This window comes from Megascapheus bottae, chromosome 10 (assembly GCF_031878675.1).
Source record: "Megascapheus bottae isolate mThoBot1 chromosome 10, mThoBot2.hap1, whole genome shotgun sequence".
In the NCBI taxonomy this organism is placed as follows: domain Eukaryota; kingdom Metazoa; phylum Chordata; class Mammalia; order Rodentia; family Geomyidae; genus Megascapheus; species Megascapheus bottae.
In genome coordinates, this window is record NC_143518.1 from 25,529,921 (window position 1) to 25,549,365 (window position 19,445).

The window sequence follows — 19,445 nt, forward strand, 5'->3', positions numbered from 1 at the left end:
TATATGACTTCTAGGAATCACTGACATGATTCATTTCTTCCTACCATCTTAGACTTGCCAATTTCTATTACTCAGCCATTTTTTACACATGAATATATCTGTTCTCAGCCCTTTTCTCTGTTCACTTTGCTCACTCCTCTATGAAAATTCAGTCACTTCCAAGGTTTCTACTTTTAGCTCAGTTCTTACTTCCATATATACTTATCTGTTGGATATTGATATTTACTTGGGTTCATACCCAAGTTTGCGAATATGTACCACAAACTTAACATACTAAAAACTGAACTCATTTAGTCCCATTCATGTAATTTGTTTTGTTTGATTCCTTTCTCAGTGTGGTTACTGTCAAGTTGCCTAAGAAACACTGTTGAGTATCATTACTGGCTTACTTCCTCTGCCCTACTGCTTATGTTTAATGAGTAAGATCTCACCTCTGTCTCTCTCACCTCTCACCCCTCTCCCACCACTGACCAGTGGTCACTTTTCATCTAGATAACAGAGTATGATTTAATATGTCACCAATATCTCATTTTATACTTGCAATCCCTTCTCCACACAGCAGCTAGAATGATTTATTTTTTCCAAAAAACACAAATCTGGGGGCTGGGAGTTTGGCCTAGTGGTAAGAGTGTTTGCCTAGCATGCACGAAGACCAGGGTTCGATTCCTCAGCACTCCACACACATAGAAAAAGGCAGAAGTGGTGCTGTGACTTAAGTGGTAGAGTGCTAGCCTTGAGAAAGCCCAAGGATAACGCTCAGGCCCTGAGCTCAAGCCACAGGACTGGCAAAAAACAAAACAAAAAAAACAAAAAACACAAATCTGATCACTTCTATCCCTAATTATAAATCCAGATTGCTGCCTCTTTCTCCTTGCAACCTAAGAATCAATCATGATTACATTTAGGTCTTAAACTTAATTCCATATTTTCTCATCTATGCTTATTTTCTTTTCATGCAGTATCATAATCTGAATAAAAGTCCTTCAGGTCTCATCCTAGCCTTTACCTCCTCTCAAATTTCTTATATAGTTCCTGGTGCAAAATATATACTCAATAAATGGTTTTCCTTTCTGAATTTTCCATTCAATTAATATTAGACTATGTAGTTTCAATTTTGCTCAAATTATTTTACTAATACTAGGTCAATCCATATTTTTTATCATTTACATATAGAGCACCTATTTTAATTATAACAAAGCATATTGAGTTAAATCATGTATGACATCTAATATCTAATGTTTTCCAACAGTAAGAATTACAATTCCACCAATTCAAGTTAATACTAAGAAACACTAGATATATTATATAGACAAAAGGAAAAGGAAATCAGATGAAAATTATTTTCAAAAAGTTACAGAAAAAAATGTTCAAATTTGTTTGTGACATCTACTTGCAACACATGATGAAATCTTCAAGATACACCCAGGTTCCAACCACCTTCATCTCCAGCCCATCATGATCTCTACTGTTACCAAACTGTTTCAATCTGTTATCATCTGTGAAAGGGATTACCGCATAGTCTATCTGATTTCCCTGTCTTACTCATTCTTATCCAAATATCTTCCAAATATTCCAGACTCCAACTCAAAAAAGGACTCTTTACCTTTAACGCTCATAAGTGAGCATTCTAACAACTATTCTTATTTCTTTTAATTCCAGCACACTGTTCCTTAACCTACCAAGTCTGAACTGGCCTCAGAGCCCTTGGTAGTTTCACTTTTGCTCAAGCAGTTACCTATGGCTGAAAGGTTCCTTTCCAGACATCTCTATGAGTAACCTGTATCTCATTCATTTTCTTTTACAAAAATTATCTTTAGCACTCATTTTCTGAGTGAGGTCTACCTAACCAATGATCACAATCTTTCCGCCCCTTACTAACCTAATCTCCATTATCTTTCTGTACCTTTTATTTCTTTCCCACAACTATTTATCACCTTCTAAGATATTAAATTACTATGTTGTTAGGGCCAGGAGTGTGGCCTAGTGGTAGAGTGCTTGCCTAGCATGCATGAAGCTCTGGCTTCAATTCCTCAGAACCACCTAAACAGAAAAGGTTGGAAGTGGTGCTATTGCTCAACTGATAAACACCAGCCCTTGAGAAAATCCAAGGAAAAGTACCAAGGCTGTCAGGAAAGTTCAAGCACCAGGGCTGGCAAAAAAATTATTTTGTTTAGTGTTTGTTTTCTTCTGCAAAAATGTACTTGTCTGTTTAGGAGGCAAACATTTATGCCATAGTCAGGTAAGAAGAAGTCCTAATATATTGCACACATATAAGAATTAGTATCAGTAAATTAGTTTCAAATCTTTTACAAGTATGCTTTCTAACCTAATACCAAAACTTCTTATTTTCAATTTAAATGCACTTAAAATATTTTAAAAATCATATATATGATATAGACCAGTGTATGTGAAGACATGTGGCACATGCAGGAAGGAAACAGAACAAGACTCAAACTCAAACTTTTCCATATCCCTTAGATAAAGTTGAAAACATTGCATTGGTTAAGCAGGCTTTTCTTGCTCTGTCCTAAATAATCTTTAAACAGATGGCAAAGCGAAATACTAAGTCTGCTGCCATGGAAACCACTATTACAGCAGCCCATTCTGGTGCCCCATCTAGAAGATAAATGTTTGTCACCCTATTGTTACAATCAGAACCCACCACCTTTCACCCTAAATTCGACTAGAAGGTACAGCAGGCTCCGCATATTTGAATGAGGAAAAAGTCTGGGAGAGATATACTTTACCTTAAATACAATAAGATACAGAAATATACAGGAAAAGGAGTTGAACATTTCTATGTTATTCCATATTAAAGCTATACCTTTAATGTATATAAGTAAGTTCAAGATCTTACTTTGATATTGCAAGCCTGCTCCATCAATCTTCTTGCATTCTCCTCTGCCCTGTACCTCTTTGGAAGCTGAACTCTGAAGAACTTCAAAGCACCTTCAAAATCAGCCTGCAGAAGATCTTCCTTTGAAGTCTGCAAAACAATCACCAAGAACCATCATTACATTTTGGTCTGCATTACAAACATAAATTCTATTTTCTTGAATATACTTTTATAGCTAAGATTTAATTAGTTTCAAAAATGTTTATAAAATATATAATATTTCTAATACTTAAAACATATTGCTACAATCTGAAAATAACATCAATTCTAGGAAGAATCTAAGAGTTAATCAATCAGCAAACTGACATTTAATTTATATTACCTGAAAATTATCACAGTGGATCTTGCAAAATTTACCAAATTATGGCTCTGAGGAAAAAAAAAAAACAAGGCTACAAAGGAAAAGAAAAATGTATTTTCAGCCTGGCACAATGGCTCAAGCTTGTTATTCTAACTATTTAGGAAGAAAAGATTGAGGAGAATTGTAGTTCAAGGCCAATCTGGGTACAAAAGTTCACAAGAATCCATATCAACCAATGGCTAGGTGCAACAGCTCATATTCCCAGAAACACTGGCAAAATCATAGCCCAGGCCAGCCTAAGCATAGAGATTCTACCTTAAAAAAAATATAATTAATGTAAAAAAGGGCTGGATGGGACCTGGAGTGTGGTCTAGTGGTAGAGTGCTTTCCAAGCATGCATGAAGCCCTGGGTTCGATTCCTCAATACCATATATACAGAAAATCCACAAGTGGTGCTGTGGCTCAAGTGGTAAAGTGCCAGCCTTGCGAGAGCTGAAGGATAGTGCCTAGGCCTAGAGTTCAAGCCCCAGGACTGGAAAAAAAAAAAAAAAAGAGGGAAAAAGAGGGAGGGGGGTTGGATGGAGGATGGCTCAAGTAGTAGATCACTTATCTAGCAAACTTGAGGCCTGAAGTTCAATCCCTACTAACACTACCACACACACACACACACACACACACACACACACACACACACACTCAGACTAACTTCTGCCTTTAGTTTGATTAAATAAAAATTACAAGAAGCCCAACTGAGTTACATGGAAAGAGGGCTTTTCAACCAAGAACAGCAAAAGCTGTGAAGAAAAAATTGACCCAACATCTTAATAAATGCTTATGAAAAGTAAAATGAAGCAAAAATAATTTAACTAGTGACTTTTTAAAATCAAAACCACTATTTGCAAAATCTAATTCTTTGATAAATAACAAGGATGTGGAAATTAGTAAGTGCATAAAGACAAAAAAGAGGAAAAGTAAAAAACAAAATATTTAGCTGATTGGTGGGATATGACAATAAATTCTCTCTCTCTCTCCATAAAGTATATAAATAGGCCTCTCTCTCTCTCTCTCTCTCTCTCTCTCTCTCTCTCTCTCTCTCTCTCTCTCTCTCTCCCTCTCTCCCTCTCTCCCTCTTTCTCTCTCTCTCTCTCTCTCTCTCTGCCTCTTTCTTTCTTTCTTTCCTTCTTTCTTGCCAGTCCTGGGACTTGACCTTAGGGCCTGAGCATTCTATGTATGTGGTACAGAGGAATAGAACCCCGGTCTTTGTGCATGCTAGGCAAGCACTCTATCACTAGGCCAAACTCCCATCCCAGACAATAAATATTCTAAGAAACAAGTATAAACAAACTTTAGCAAACACCCTGATATATAATTATAGATTTAGGTAGAGTAGGTACAAAGAAATCAAAACAAATTACAGGAGACTTGAAATCTTTAGGTGCATTGATTCCAAGGAAATTACTATTGAAGAAAACTCACACATTCTCAGATTTCAGTTCTGTACTATGAATGCTTGATTTGTTTTTCTCAGTACCACCCAATTTCTGCTAAAAACATGCTACCTTCCAACAAACCTACAAATTTCACTTAACCACTTAACTTAAGTACTTTAACTTTTATTTTGATTTTTTTGGGCACCATTTGCTTTCTGGAAAGCAAATATGAATTCTATTTTCACAGCTAAAAATACAGAAATATTCAGTAGATCACAGAATAATGATGATAGGACAAACTGAAGGCTTCTTTGTAGCCAACAAGCTACATAATAAACACATGAAAATATTAATTTTGTTTTCTGAATTTTATTAATTTTTTACTTTAGTCAGACCCATATGTAAATAAATCTGCTTAATATGTCTTTAAATTGTTGCTTAACTGTCAAAAACATCACTAATTTGACAAGTGTGGCCTCCGAAAACTGTAGAACTATGTACTTGAGTTCAGGGGCCAGGAGTTTGGCCTAGGGGTAGAGTGCTTGGCTAGCATGCACAAAGACCCAGATTGGATTCCTCAGTACCACCTGAGCTCAAGGCTCAGGACTGACAAAAAAAAAAAAAGAACTAATACTAGTTCAAAATGTTCCTGAGGGGTGCGGTTCATGCCTGTAATCCTAGCTACTCAGGAGGCTGAGATCTGAGGATCAAGGTTCAAAACCAGCCCAGGCACAAAAGGACCGGAGATTCTTATCTCCAATTTAACCTCTAGAAAATGGGAAGTGGGGCTTGGCTGAAGGTAGGGCAGTAGCCTTGAGCTGAAGAGCTCAGGGACAGCGCCCAGACCAAGTTCAAGTCCCATGACCCTGTCTCCCCCCCCCCCCCCCCGCCACACACACAAATGTTCTTTTATTTAGATTTCAATGTAAAGTTTATTAATCGTAAAGATGACATTAAGAATATAGGAAATCAGAATTTTCTGCTTACAATAGGTTCTTAATTCTTGTTATTATCACCCTGGTCCAAGCCATTGTCATTACTTAGATTGAGCAATGGTTTCTGCCCTTGTTCCTGAATCCATTGTCCTTACTACTGCAAACTCACTTTCTCTCTCTCTCTCTCTCTCTCTCTCTCTCTCTCTCTCTCTCTCTCTCTCTCTCTCTCTCTCTCTCTCTCCTCTCTCCCTCCCTCCCTCCCTCCTTCTCTCTCTCTCTCTCTCTCTCTCTCTCTCTCTCTCTCTCTCTCTCTCTCTCCTCTCTCTCTCCCTCCCTCCCTCCTTCTCTCTCTTTCTCTCTCTCTCTCTCCCTCCCCCCCTCTCTGTCTCTCTCTTTCTCTATCTCTGTCTCTCTCTCCTCTTTACTCTTTCCCTCTCCCTCTCTTTCCCTCTCCTTTTCTCTCTTGTCAGTCATGAGGCTTGAATTCAGGGTTTGGATGCTGTCCTAAGCTTTTTTACTCAAGGCTAGTGCTCTACCACTTTGGGCCACAGCTCAACTTCTGGTTTTCAGTGGTTAGCTGAAGATGAGTCTCAAAGACTTCATTGCCCGGGCTGGCTTCAAATCACAATCCCAAGATCTCAGACTCCTGAGTACCTAGGATCACAAGCATGAGACACCAGAATCTGGCCCAGAATTTATCTTAGATCACTCCACTCTTCTGTATAAAGTCCTTCAGTGATTCCCTGCATGCTCAGAATATTCTTCCCATTACTCCTAGTGCCTTCTATGACCCAAGATCCTTGAGAGTCCCCCAATATTCCATTGAACAATATCTCTTCATTTAATTCATTCCTAACTAAAGGTTACTGACCTTGCTGTTTTCTCTGTCTGGAATATTCTTTTCAGGAACCTTTATAAGGATAGCAACACTTTATGATCCAGAATTTAGTAGGATATGAGTCAGGGCTTTTCTAAGCCCTTAAATTCTTCCTCCCAGACCACCATTCACCAAATCACTTTCCAGTGAAAGTGAAAACCAAAATCCAAAAAACTTCATTGTATCTCAGATTTATATCTTCATTCATAAATATAAATAAGCATGTATATAATATTAATAGCATAAATATATTTATACTTATAAAAATATATAAACGCTGGAGAGAATGTTTAGCATGCTAACAATACACCTTAATTTAGCTGGAAACAGCTACTAGAAATTTTTTTTTTCTAGTTTGAAGTAAACCCTTTAACTGGAATAGCAACTGCTGAATCACTGGGAAAGTATCCATCTACCAGTTATACTAGACCTAATGTTAGGGTCCAGTCCCCCAATATTAGGGTCCATGATCAAAGGAATGAGTCTGACACAAAAGCGGAAGGTAAACAGAGTTTTATTCCGCATACTGACTGGTCAGGGCCTTCTCTAATATGTGAGTGAGAGAGCGACCCCATCTAATTTCACAGGCTACTTTCATAGACCACCAGCCATGTGATTGGGCTTGGCCAAACACAGGTGGCCAATGGAATCTCAACATACTTGAGTGATGGCTGGGGCAACCACTGACACCTCTGCTGTTTGAACTGACCTATCATCTAGGTGGGCTTCTGGCACACTGCTCTGATGACAAAGGAAAGGGAGGGAGTTTCCTGGCAGGCCAAAGGGGTAGGGTGGGGGAGGAATTCTGGTAACTCCACCTGGTTTAGCTGCTCTTGTAATCTGAGCTGTTATCAGGGAATTTACAGCCTCCCCCCCCTGGAGTCAAGTACTCCTTTGTCATGAAGACAGGAAATGCCTATAGGGGATGGATTTTTGGGGAAGTCAAGAAAGGGGTCCCTTCAATACCACATGCCTAGTTTTCCTTTTCCACTTGTAGTGGCAGTTCTGACAGCACTTTGTTAATTGTTTGGAAAATTCAAGAGGGGCTGAGTATCAAGTTTATCAGGACATAAGAATAGCCTTTGTTCCTCTAATCTATTATCATTATGGCTGATTCATTTCAATTCCAAAGGTCTCTAACAGCATTTCAATTTTCAGTGCATTTCACTTCAAGTTACTTAGAAACAGAAGCCCTAAAAAGGTGGGTGTGGTTGTGACTCTTTTTTTTTTTTGGTTGGGACTCTCTTGCCTAGAGGTTGTAACTTGGTTACCTAGTTTTTAAATTCTTCCTAAAGGCTGATTTAAAGCCCAACTTTTGAGCCACACAAAAACAGAAAGGTTGTGGGTCACAGGTGTCTCACACCTAGCTACTCAGGACAAAGCCAGTCCGGGTACAAAAGTCCATGAGTCTCTTACCTCCAATTAACTACCAGAAAACCAGAAGTGGTACTGTGGCCCAATGTGGTAAAGTGCTACCCTTGAATTGAAGAGCTCAGAGACATTAGCCAAGCCCAGAGTTTAAGCCCCATGACTGACCACAAAAAAAAATAATAAAAAAGGTTGAAATCAACAGTAAAAAACCAGACATCCTCACATACTGGATTTCCAGTCAAGGTGGGTCATGTACATACACATACTATTTGGAGGAGCTTACAGTGCTACACAAGTCTCCCCGTTAGGGTAATAGTGAAGTCTGTTTCTGTCCAGAGACACACCATATTGTAGGGGTGCTCCTGATTACATGGCTTACCCAACTCAGTTGAGCCTAACCATGGAATAGGGAGGCCCAGGTATATAAAGTATGAAAACTGCATCTTATTTAGTTCTATAACTAGTTCAGCATCTAGATAGTACTTTGTTCAAAAAAATACAAGTAAGGCTATAAAAACTGGAATAATTCATTACCATTTCAATTTGTTAACTCATAGTGTTGTATTAAGTTTTCCCATATTTAAAATGGAAATATTTTCTATCTCAAGTGTTCAAGAATCATGTAAGCTAAGATACATGACTGAGTAATGCTTCAATATTGACATATTTAAGATTAAAAACAATGCTCTGATGTCACTGACATTTCTATTTCCACAAAGAAGGCAGTTTAGTTTGTAAGAATTCACAGTCTTCTCATAGAATCCAATATAACAAATTTCATTTCAAATAAGCAAACCAAAAAAGAACAGCACTAAGAAAAAGACACAGTAAAAAAAAAAAATACCTTGCTTCCAGTATTTAAGAAGACAGGGTGAAGTCCTACTTTGATTCTGGTGGGAATTTCCCTCTTAATTTCCTATCTTTTAGAAACTTCCATAATCACTCAGTATCACCTGAAATACCTTTATAATGCCATAAGCAGATTATAAGCTTATAAGGATAATTCTCTATTTTCTGACAACTGTATCTAAGAGGTTTTCCCTCTATAAAGAAAAAATGAACAGTCTTGCTATGCCAATATTTAGATGAGTGCTTTACTAAGAACTCACTAAAATAGTTGTATTTTATTTTGCTTTACATTTATTTCACTTATTTTTATTGGTGCTACACATTGATCGCAAGGCCTTATTCATGTTCAGCATGTGTTCTGCTAAAAATCTACACTTCACAACCATTTGAAAAGGAATACTGTGGCTATGAGTTTGGCCTAGTGGTAGAGTGCTTGCCCAGCATGCACAAAGACCCAGATTCAATTCCTTGGTACCACATACATAGAAAAAAGCTGGAAGTGGTACTGTGGCTCATGTAATAGGGTTCTAGCCTTGAGAAAGCCCAAGGACAGTGCTCAGGCTCTAAGCTCAAGTCCCAGGACTTACAAAAAATGAAATAAAAAAATAATACTTTCTTTTAAGCTGGGTATGGTGGCTCACACCTGTAATTCTAGCTACTCAGGAGGCTGAGAAATGAGGATCATGGTTCAAAGCCAGTCTGGGCACTAAAGAACGTGAGACTCCTATCTCCAATTAATCATTAGAAAATGGGAAGTGGGCTGTGGCTCAGGGGTAGCCTTGAGCTGAAGAGCTCAGGGACAATACCCAGGCCCAGGGGAAGATCAGTAGCCTTGAACTGAAGAGCTGAGGGACAGCGTCCAGTCCCAGAGTTCAAGCCTCCCCGTCAAAAACAAAAACTACTTGCTTTTAAAATCATAATTGATGCGTATGTATATATATATATCAATGCATGTTATATGGAGAGTTCATACATAATTTTCCAAATATGTATTTATGCTCCCCAAAGAAAAATATTTTAAAAAATTTAACATAAAGTCTTATTGTTGAAACTCAGCTAACACTTGGTTACATTGTTTTCTCTTTTTTCCTATATACTTCCAGACAGACTTTATAAAAAATCTTACTAATATTTAAAAATTTTAAAAATTTGAATCACTGGGCCCAGAGTTTGGCCTAGTTGTAGAATGTTTACCTGCCAAGCACAAAGACCCAGGTTGGATTCCTCAGTACCCCATAAATAGAAAAAGCCAGAACTGGTGCTGTGGCTCAGTGGTAGAGCTCTAGTCTTGAAAAAATCCAGCGACATTGCTCAGGCCCTGAGTTCAAGCCTCAGGACTAGCCAAAAAAAAAAAACAATGTGAATCACTGAGAAGTTTTTGTTAAGTATTTTACAAATGACAAGTATTATTGAAATACTAATAGTCCAAAATAATAGCAATGTTTTCTATGAAATGAAAGCATATCTTCGCCCAAAGCTACACTGATTATAGAGATTATAATTTAACTGTTACATAGTGAACTGTTAAATTCATACTGTATTAATATTTTCTCTGGTTATTAATATAGGCTGAGCACATGATTTTGTGTTGATATGATTAAGGCTTGTAAACTGTGTCCCTAGGCTGGGCATGGTAACCCATACTTGTAATAGTAGACATTCATAAGGATGAGATAAAAAAGAACATAGTATAGAGATTCCTTTCTTGAATACTTGTTTGTTAAACATGTCATTTGAAATAATGATGCAAAAATCAATGTTAATAAATTCTTTAATTAAAAAAAAAGAACATAGCTCAAGGCCAGTTTCTGGGATGGGGGATGGGACCAGGAAAACATGCCTGTCATCCTAGGAGGCATGAGATCAGGATTCTTTTATTTTCTTTCCTTCTCGTACTAGGAACTGAACTCAAGAGTCTTGCATGTGGTGGGCAAGTACTCTACTACCTGAGCCACATCCCCAGCTCTATCATCTATTAATTAAGAACTACTAAAGGGGAGACCAGGAATTTGGCCTAGCATGCACAAAGATCAGGGTTCAATTCCTTGGCACCGCATATATAGGAAAAGCCAGAAGTGGTGTTGTGGCTCAAGTGGTATGGCTCTAGTTTTGAGAAAGGACAGCATTCAGACCCTGAGTTCAAGCCCTAGGACTGTCCAACAACAACAACAAAAAGAGGATAACTTGAGGGGCTGGGAGTTTGGCCTAGTGGTAGAGTGCTTGCCTAGCATGCACAAAGGCCCGGGTTCAATTCCTTGGTACCACATACATAGAAAAAAGCCAGAAGTGGTGCAGTGGCTCAAGTGGTAGAGTTCTAGCCTTGAGAGAGCCCTAGGACAGTGCTCAGGCCCTGAGCTCAAGGCCCAGGACTGGGAAAAAAAAAAAAAAAGGATAACTTGAAAATTAATCTCTATCAACATGTTCTGACAAATCATTTTAAAAGATACAATACATGTTTGGTAATTAACTTCTCAAAAATAATATGACTTTTTCCACACTTGAAGATAATTATGTAAAGAGATTTAAAAACATTTAAACAAGTCTTCTCTACTTTCAAGGCCGTAAGTTCAGAGAGAAAAGGTAATGTTAATGTAAGTGTCCTCTATATTTGCCATGGTAAAATTGCCTGGTACAAAGCAGACACCAAAATAAATTTGGTCCATAAACTCACAAAGGTTCTACTCCAAGCATTACACAATAGTAAAATGCTCAAATTTCTACAGAGCAAGTTAAGAAATTGATTTAGGACTTATTTTGACATACAAATGGTCTGGGATTTTTGAGGGGAATCAGAAATACACATGACAAGCTCTATATTGGGTGTTTTAATTTCTTTTAAAAGGTGTAATCTCTCTTAAATGGGCAATCTTTCTAGCTGTCAGTAAAACAGATAAAAAGGGTAGATCTATTTTCTCTCTGTTATTTCACCTCTGCTTAAAATTAATGCTCTTGGAAAAATCCACAAATTAAAGAAATATGATGTAATTTGATAGCTTAAAGAGTTGATCAAAGTGAAACCTTACAATGGCCAATAAAAAGTGAGCTGGAACATCTGCTGCATATATATGATATATATCATATTCACATATATATGATATCTATCTTATTTATATATATACATATATATATATATCAGTCCTCCTCCTGGGAGTTCTTGAGACTCATTGTGGAAAGTACCCAGAATATCATACTGAAATTACTGGACACTAATTTTAATATGTAATGATCTGCTAATAGCTTCTCATGTCATATGGCAACAAAAAGAAAAATTCCACAAAATAAAGACAAAAGCATGATTGTGAACAGTGAAAAATCTTTTCTTCCTTCTCCAAAGTTCATATACTTTAGGAGTATGCACTCTTTTCATGTAACTCTGCTAACACCACTTCCAAAGTGTTTTCCCACTGCAAGATTCAGTGCAAGGGTTTATCACATTTTAAAGTGACTTTTTTTTTTTTAAAGAAGCAGAGTGGAAATAGTTCTAGCATCTGAGTGTTATCTCTACTTCTCACTAGTCTTGGATGGCAAATCTTTCCCTAAGGGTCTCTAATAAGAAGAGGGGATCATATGAAAGAAAATGTAAGTGTGATTCTTTTTTTTCACATTCACTATTTTTACTTCAAATGGCCTTTTTTTCTTCCTGTTAGGGTATCCAATAGGATTTTTCTTTCCTTAAAATGCCTTTTTGGAGGCTTGAGAGTCATTTGGAATACTCAAAAAAGAATATTCTTTAGAAAAGAGAAACTACGTAGTTGACATCTAAGATGTCTTCATCTTCTGCTTGGCATTTTAATTTCATCAAAGAAATATGTTTAGTGAGTTGCCCATGGAATGATTTCTTGTGTTAATATACAACAAAGTACTTGATTTGCTAAGGGGAAACAGTTTACTGGCTGTACCTTTGAATGGCAAGTTGCAAAAATTCTAAATGTGTATCCTCTGTTCAATCAGTGATCTTTTTTCAAGTAAGATTTACACAGGCCTTATGTTCTGGTGTACTGATGTATATCTGTGAACTGGGGAACAATAAAGCATTGTCTTGTAACTTAAAAGCTAATATTTTAAAATAAAGAGGTATATACATATATTTAGTCTACATGTGTTTGTGTTGAAAATATGATTTAAAAGAAGCCAGGCTTATGCCTATAATCTTCATTACTGAGGAGGCTGAGATGTAAGGATCACAGTTTGAAGCCAGCCTGGGCAGAAAAGTCTGTGAGACTCTTATCTCCATTAAAACTAACCAAAAAAAGTCAAAAGTGGAGCTGCTCGACTGGTAGAGTACTAGCCTTGAGTATGAGTACAAAAGCTCAAGGACAGTGTTGGCTTGGACTTCAAACCCCAGGTCCAGGGGAAAAAAAGAAAAAAAACAATAAAATTAAAATTACACACACACAATTTAAAAGGCACAGAGACAAGTCTTTCACTTCTATGCATGTCCTCAACTAAAAGTGGAAAGATAAAAATACTATATTCAAGGATATTCCTCTTAGGACCACTTATTCAGATTAGACATCAATTGTGCATTATTAGCCAGTACTAAAACACAAGGCTGAACAACTGAACCTCCACTTGGTATATATTCAACTTTAACCAATAACTCACTGGACAGTAGACCCCACTCAACAGCCATATTGTTAATTAGAGGGTATGTGATTTTTCAAAATACAGAGTACCCTGATTCTATTGATCATCATTTAAATATAACTGTGTACAATATCTAGTGATTTCCAAATGGTCTCATAGAACAATTCAATATATGCTTTGTACATGTCATGTAAATGGAATTATTACCTAGATGTTAACAGTAGAGTCCAAACCAATGAGAGGGATAAATTACCTCACATGTCTAAATGGCAATCACACAGACTTGTACAACTGCAACATATATGTATATATAGATACATACATATAGATAGATAGATAGATATAGATACCCAAAGCTCAAGCTTGTGAAATGAATTCTCAATGGATTTAATTAATAATTTAATTTTGTTTTAGTTAGGAGTAACTGAAACTCATCTCAATGCCAATTTGAGTATTGTTATCAATTTATGTATTCCATCAAAGTGCTGAAAATGTAAATACCAAGAAGAAACAGCTGCACAAGATAATTGAAAAGATATCAATCTATGTTTTTAAAGTTACGTGGCCTTGGAGCGATGGAAATATATTAGACTGAACCAGATTCCTCAGCCATACAGAGGATGAAATCTATTCTAGCAGTTTCTAATGCCAAATACCCCCCAATCCTTTTTAATAGAATTGTGACTCTTTAAATTTCTCCTTTATTAATCACAAATGTGTTTAGGGAAGCATGATTTGCCTAGGCATTAAAACATATGCATTATTTTTAAAAATAATTTCTTACTTAAATGAAAAAAAAAAACACCTCTGTTTCTTAAAAATGTCTCCCTGTAACTGTATGCTGACCATTGCATCTACCTTTACCTTGAAATGAGAAACAGGCTATCTTAAGGTTGGGAAATTCCTTTTACATTGCTAACATACATGTCTGTGTCATGATTATTCATAAGAGATTACATTAACATGCAAATGTATAGCTAAAGATGGCATTAGTTATAAAGATACATAGAAATAGAAATGAACTATAGTGGAGTAAGATATGTTGAGAGACAAGTTAAATTTAGTCAAGAAAATATTGTACTATGACTATGAGAGATCATGAGGGAACAAAGTGGAAAGGTATTTTTGTTAAAAAATATACTCTATAAAAGAGAATGCCAAATTATTATTTTTTAACCTATTACCAAATAATGCTACAGGGCTACTGTAGACCAATTATATCATAGAATAGTTGCTAGGTATAGTTCTCAAACCACTAGCAAGAAATCCTGCCACAGTGATTATGGGTATTCAATTTTAACCCTTTGTAGGAAGTGAGGAAAGGTGATTTTTCTCTTGTTCAGGAAATCAAGTAACAAGGGAACTAGGCTTTCCAGACTCATAACATAGATCCAGTAGTTTTAATCTATTTTATAGACACAGAATTAAATAATTCCAGTGAGTAATCCATGATTTCCTACCTAAGAATTTTTAGGTAGTACCATTCCACCCCCATCTAATTGGTAGTCTAAGAGGGGAGGTTAGAAAGCAAGCCACACGTAGTCTATAGAAGTGGTTATATTTGTTGTAAAATTTAACTCTTTGGAGACATAAATGACTTGGATATTCTTTCTTGCTAAGCCTAGACAGCCAGAAAAAAATATTATCTTCTCTGCCACAGAGATAATGCCACTGTTGTGACTTTCGGCTTGAGAAAAAGGCCATAATTTCCTCTAGCCAATTAAGGAGTGGCATGGACTAGGCTCCAAGCAGCGGCACAGCAGTGGCCACTCAGCCCTTCCTTCTCCATAGAAAGGGGAGAAAGAGAAGCAAACAGATCATAAGCCTCCTCCAGGGCTACATTCTCACAGATGGTAGCAGATTCACTACAAATGAAGTTCAATGAAAAACATCTCACCGCCAGAAGTCGAGGTACAAACAGCCGATGCCCCATCCCCAGAAGTTCCAGCACTCGACATGCATACTCATTCACCAGCTTGCTCCTCTCGTCGTGCATGTCCTGGGACTTTTTGACAGGAGGTGTGAGCTTAGCAGCTGGGGCTGGGCAAGGCACCCCTTCTTCCATGAGCAATAAGTAGGTATCCAGAATGAGAAAACCGGATCTGTTATCCACAGTCTTAACTGCAGTGGAGGGAAGCCAGGCTTAAGTCTCCACAGGAGGATGTACAAGACAGTCTGTGGTGAGAATTGTCAGCTAATGTCGCCACGAGAAAAACATTTTGACTATTATCCACTATGCAAAACCCCTGAAATAGGCTCCAAAATGAAAAAAAAAATCAAATGCTGATCTAAATACAAAAACAGCCAAAAAAAAAAAAAAAGCCCTTCAGTGGTGATGCACGAGAGTTTGGATACATATGTAAAAACAGACAACCATCTCAGAAGCATCTAGCATGTGAGCGTGTGTGTGTGTGTGTGTGTGTGTGTGTGTGTGTGTGTGTGTGTATGCATGCGCGCGCAGGCAGCAGCAGTATCCAGGAAGCCAGGGCAGTTGTGAAGCTGCAAGGAGAAAAGGATGAGCTCATTGCAATCCTTGATTCCTGACAAGCAGCCTTGGTGCTGCTGCTGCTGCTGCTGCTGCTACTGCTACTGCTGCTACTGCCGTGCTACCTCTCACTGTGAATCAGTAATGAAGGGGTAAGAAAGGAAGGGGAGGGAAGAAGAGGAGGGGTAAGTGAATGAGCATGCAGAATGTGTCTCAGGGGAGAATGCTGTAATAAGAAGCCAATGGTGAGCCATTGGACAGATGCGTTTCCCCTTCCCAGTCCACCTTCAATCAGTGTTAGTCTGACAGCTCATGCTGTTGAATCCTAAACCCACAGACAGATAAACTAGCTTCTCCTAACATGTGATGTCACAGAAAAATCACATAACATCCAAAGGCTGACCTGATTCACTCTTGCTTTCTAATAAGGAGAACATATAAGTCTCATTTTATTTTGTATATTTAAAGTGGGAAGCTCCAATCCTTGTCAGATAAAAGAATCTCTACCAAACAGAGGTAGTAGGGTAGATGAAATATTGTGAACAGAGGAGCAAAGCTAAGCATCTAAGAAGTGACACGCCCTCAAGGTGAAGTGCTTGTGCAGTGCTAAAGACTTTTCACACCATAATGGTGTACAGGAGCACTTCGACATGCCAGGAAGGCTACCCAAAATTAAAACGAAGATTTTTATAAACATGAAATATGATAAAACACAAAATCTACAGCATAATATTAATAATGAGCACATTAGAAACTACTGAAGTTGAGATTCTCAAAGCAAAAAATAACTTCCTTGTTACAGTATTTGATAAAGCAGTTTACTGTTTCAAACATTGTTTTGACAATCAAATGGATCCTTCCTTAGTAAGGCTGCTAACATAAGGAATTATCCACAGTTTAAATGTTATAATCTTAAGGTTTGTCTTATTAATTTCTTTGATGTGAATAATCAGTTATAGATAAAGAAAGGCAAAAACATTAGATCACTTTAGGGATATTCTCTTAACCTTACTCTAGCAATGAATCTTGTTTGGCATCATCTTGGTTCTGTGTTTTCCATAGTTGGTCTTATAAATACCACACTACTACCTTCAGACAAAGATTCATCATGGTACAAAAAATAATATGTCTACTACTCTGTTGGTGGGAGTGCAAACTCATTCAACCACTATGGAAAGCAGTATGGCAGTGCCTCAAAAGGCTAAACATAGAACTCCCCTATGACCCAGCAATTCCACTACTTGGCATTTACCCAACCATCCAGAAACAAGGGCATACTAAATCCACTAGCACAACAATGTTCATTGCAGCACTATTCACCATAGCAAAGATATGGAACCAACCTAGATGTCCCTTAGTTGATGAGTGGATCAACAAGTTGTGGTATTTGTACACAATGGAATTCTATGCTGCTGTCAGAAAAAACGACATGGCCCCATTTGTTAGGAAATGGAAAGACTTAGAAAAAATCATATTAAGTGAAGTAAGCCAGACTCAAAGGAACTTAGGCTCAATGGTTTCCCTCATTTGTCATAATCAGTAGAAACCTTGGGCTCTACTAGCAGAAATCTGCAATAGAGCAAAACCTTGATACATAAGACCATATAGTATGAAGCTAATTGAAAGGACCTCCAGGATATTGAAACAAAAGCCATATAACGAATGATTGTTGTCCTTCATGTACTATGTTATCTCTCATCTCCTTTGCTGTCCCTTGGGTATCTCATATTGTTACAGAATCTCACTTTGTTATCTGATATATTGAATTTATTTGTATTTGGTTATTTGAAATTTGATAGGGAAGGGGGGAAAACCAAGACGGGTGGGGGGAGTGGGGGGGAGGGTAATGGGTACCAAGACATGTGAAAGGGTATCAATGTATGTGAATTAATGTACCTTCTATCTGGCAAATATCATGTAACCCTTTTATTAAATACAATAAAAAAATAATATGTCTAAGAGGCCAGAGGAAGGTTTTTTCTGAGACTTAGTTCCCTACTTTTACATATAAGAGCTAAAAAATCTACAAGTAATCAAATAGAAATATATTAACCTATCTCCATAATCATAGTTAAAGAAATCAATTAATTATGGAATTGAGCTAAAGTGAAAGAAATAGGAAGGAAGATACCACCTCTACTAAAATAATATTTCCTTTTTCTGTCTAAAATTTCAAGAGGATAAAAAACTTTAAAAAGTTTATACATTTAAAAAACTATTTGGTTAAATGTGATGTGTGTGTACATGTATATATTTAAGATATACATATAGCATATATACCACACAGAAACCACATACACACACACAAACACACCCACACACTCATGCATACACAGCAACAGTACCTCTATATTTTCTTTTTCTTTCTTTCTTTCTTTCTTTCTTTCTTTCTTTCTTTCTTTCTTTCCTTCTTTCTTTCTTTCTTGATGGTTTATTGTGGGTCATGGGGCTTGAACTCTGGGCCCTGGCACTGTCTCTGAGCTCTTTAGCTCAAGGATACTGCCCTACCCTTGGAGCCACAGTCCTACTTTTTCTTTTCTAGTGATTAATTGAAGGTAAGAGTCTCAAGGTCTTTTGTGCCCAGACTGGCTTTGAAGCATTATCCTCAGATCTCAGCCTCCTGAGTAGCTAGGATTACAGGCATGAGCCACAGTACCCAACATAGCATATATTTACTTTATTTTGATATGGGAGTTCTACTGTATATTTTGTTTGGAAAGACTGCACCATTGTTAGGTAAGGGTAAAAAACATTATCATAGACACTCCATATTGAAGAATAAGATAGCATTTTGACTTACAGTAGAAAGAAGAGTTCAGTGATTCCCTTAGCTTACAATATTTGTTTTTATAATACACTATTAATTTTTTAAGTTACTGCTGGTTCTGAGATTTGACCTCAGGGCCTGGGCACTGTCCTTGAGCTTTTTTCTCAAGGCTGTGTTCCACCACTTGAGCAACAGCTCTATTTCAAGCTTTCTCTTTTTTTGGTGGTTAATTGGAGAAAAGGCTCTAATGGACTTTCCTGTCTGGGCTGGTTTCATACCAAGATTCTCAGATCTCAGAATCTTGAATAGCTAGGATTATAGGCATGTGCTGTCAGCAACCAGAAATGATATAATTTTAAAATGGTGAATAAAATGTTTTAATACAACTGACATGTTTTTAAAAATGCTTGCAGAAACAATATTTTTTTTCTTATATAAACTAGAATCCAACAATTTCTTGTCCAAAAGGATCCTGGTAAAAATGAGCAAATAATTTTATGACTATGTAAGTTGGCTCTGTTGTTCTTAAAAATACTAATATTAAATTAGTTACTCTTCTCAATATTTCTTCTTTCTTCCAAGCCATAAATAGTTTATTTGTTGCTGATGAAATACAGCAACAAATTACCAAAAAATGTGTGTGCTTGTTCTGGGACTTAAACTCAGGGCCAGGGCATTCTCCCTTGACTTCTTTTCAAGGCTAGTGCTCTACTATTTGAACCATATCTTCACTTCCAGCTTTTTGCTGGTTTATTGTAGATAAAAATCTCAAGGCCTTTTCTGGCAGGGCTAGCTTCAAATCTCAATCCTCAGATCTCAACCTCCTGAGCAGATAGGATTACAGGCATGAGCCACCAGCATCCAGCTAAACCATAGAACATTTTTGAGAAAATTTTCGTTTTAAAGAAGTCCAAACCTGGAATAGAAAAGAAACTCTTCTAAATCAA

At 37.2% G+C, this 19,445-nt stretch overlaps 1 protein-coding gene across 4 annotated transcripts in view; it reads right to left on the reverse strand.

Moving 5' to 3' along the window:
• Positions 1–19,445, reverse strand: part of Rabgap1l (RAB GTPase activating protein 1 like) — a 452,094-nt gene that overhangs the window by 106,962 nt on the left and 325,687 nt on the right. For 3 of the 4 annotated variants that reach the window (XM_090340389.1, XM_090340388.1, XM_090340390.1), the window contains one exon: positions 2,858–2,986. In XM_090340389.1, the coding sequence (XP_090196515.1) occupies positions 2,858–2,986 (129 nt within the window). Of the gene's footprint in view, positions 1–2,857; positions 2,987–15,143; positions 15,706–19,445 lie in introns of those variants that run through there. The other variant, XM_090340391.1, reaches the window with a different exon arrangement.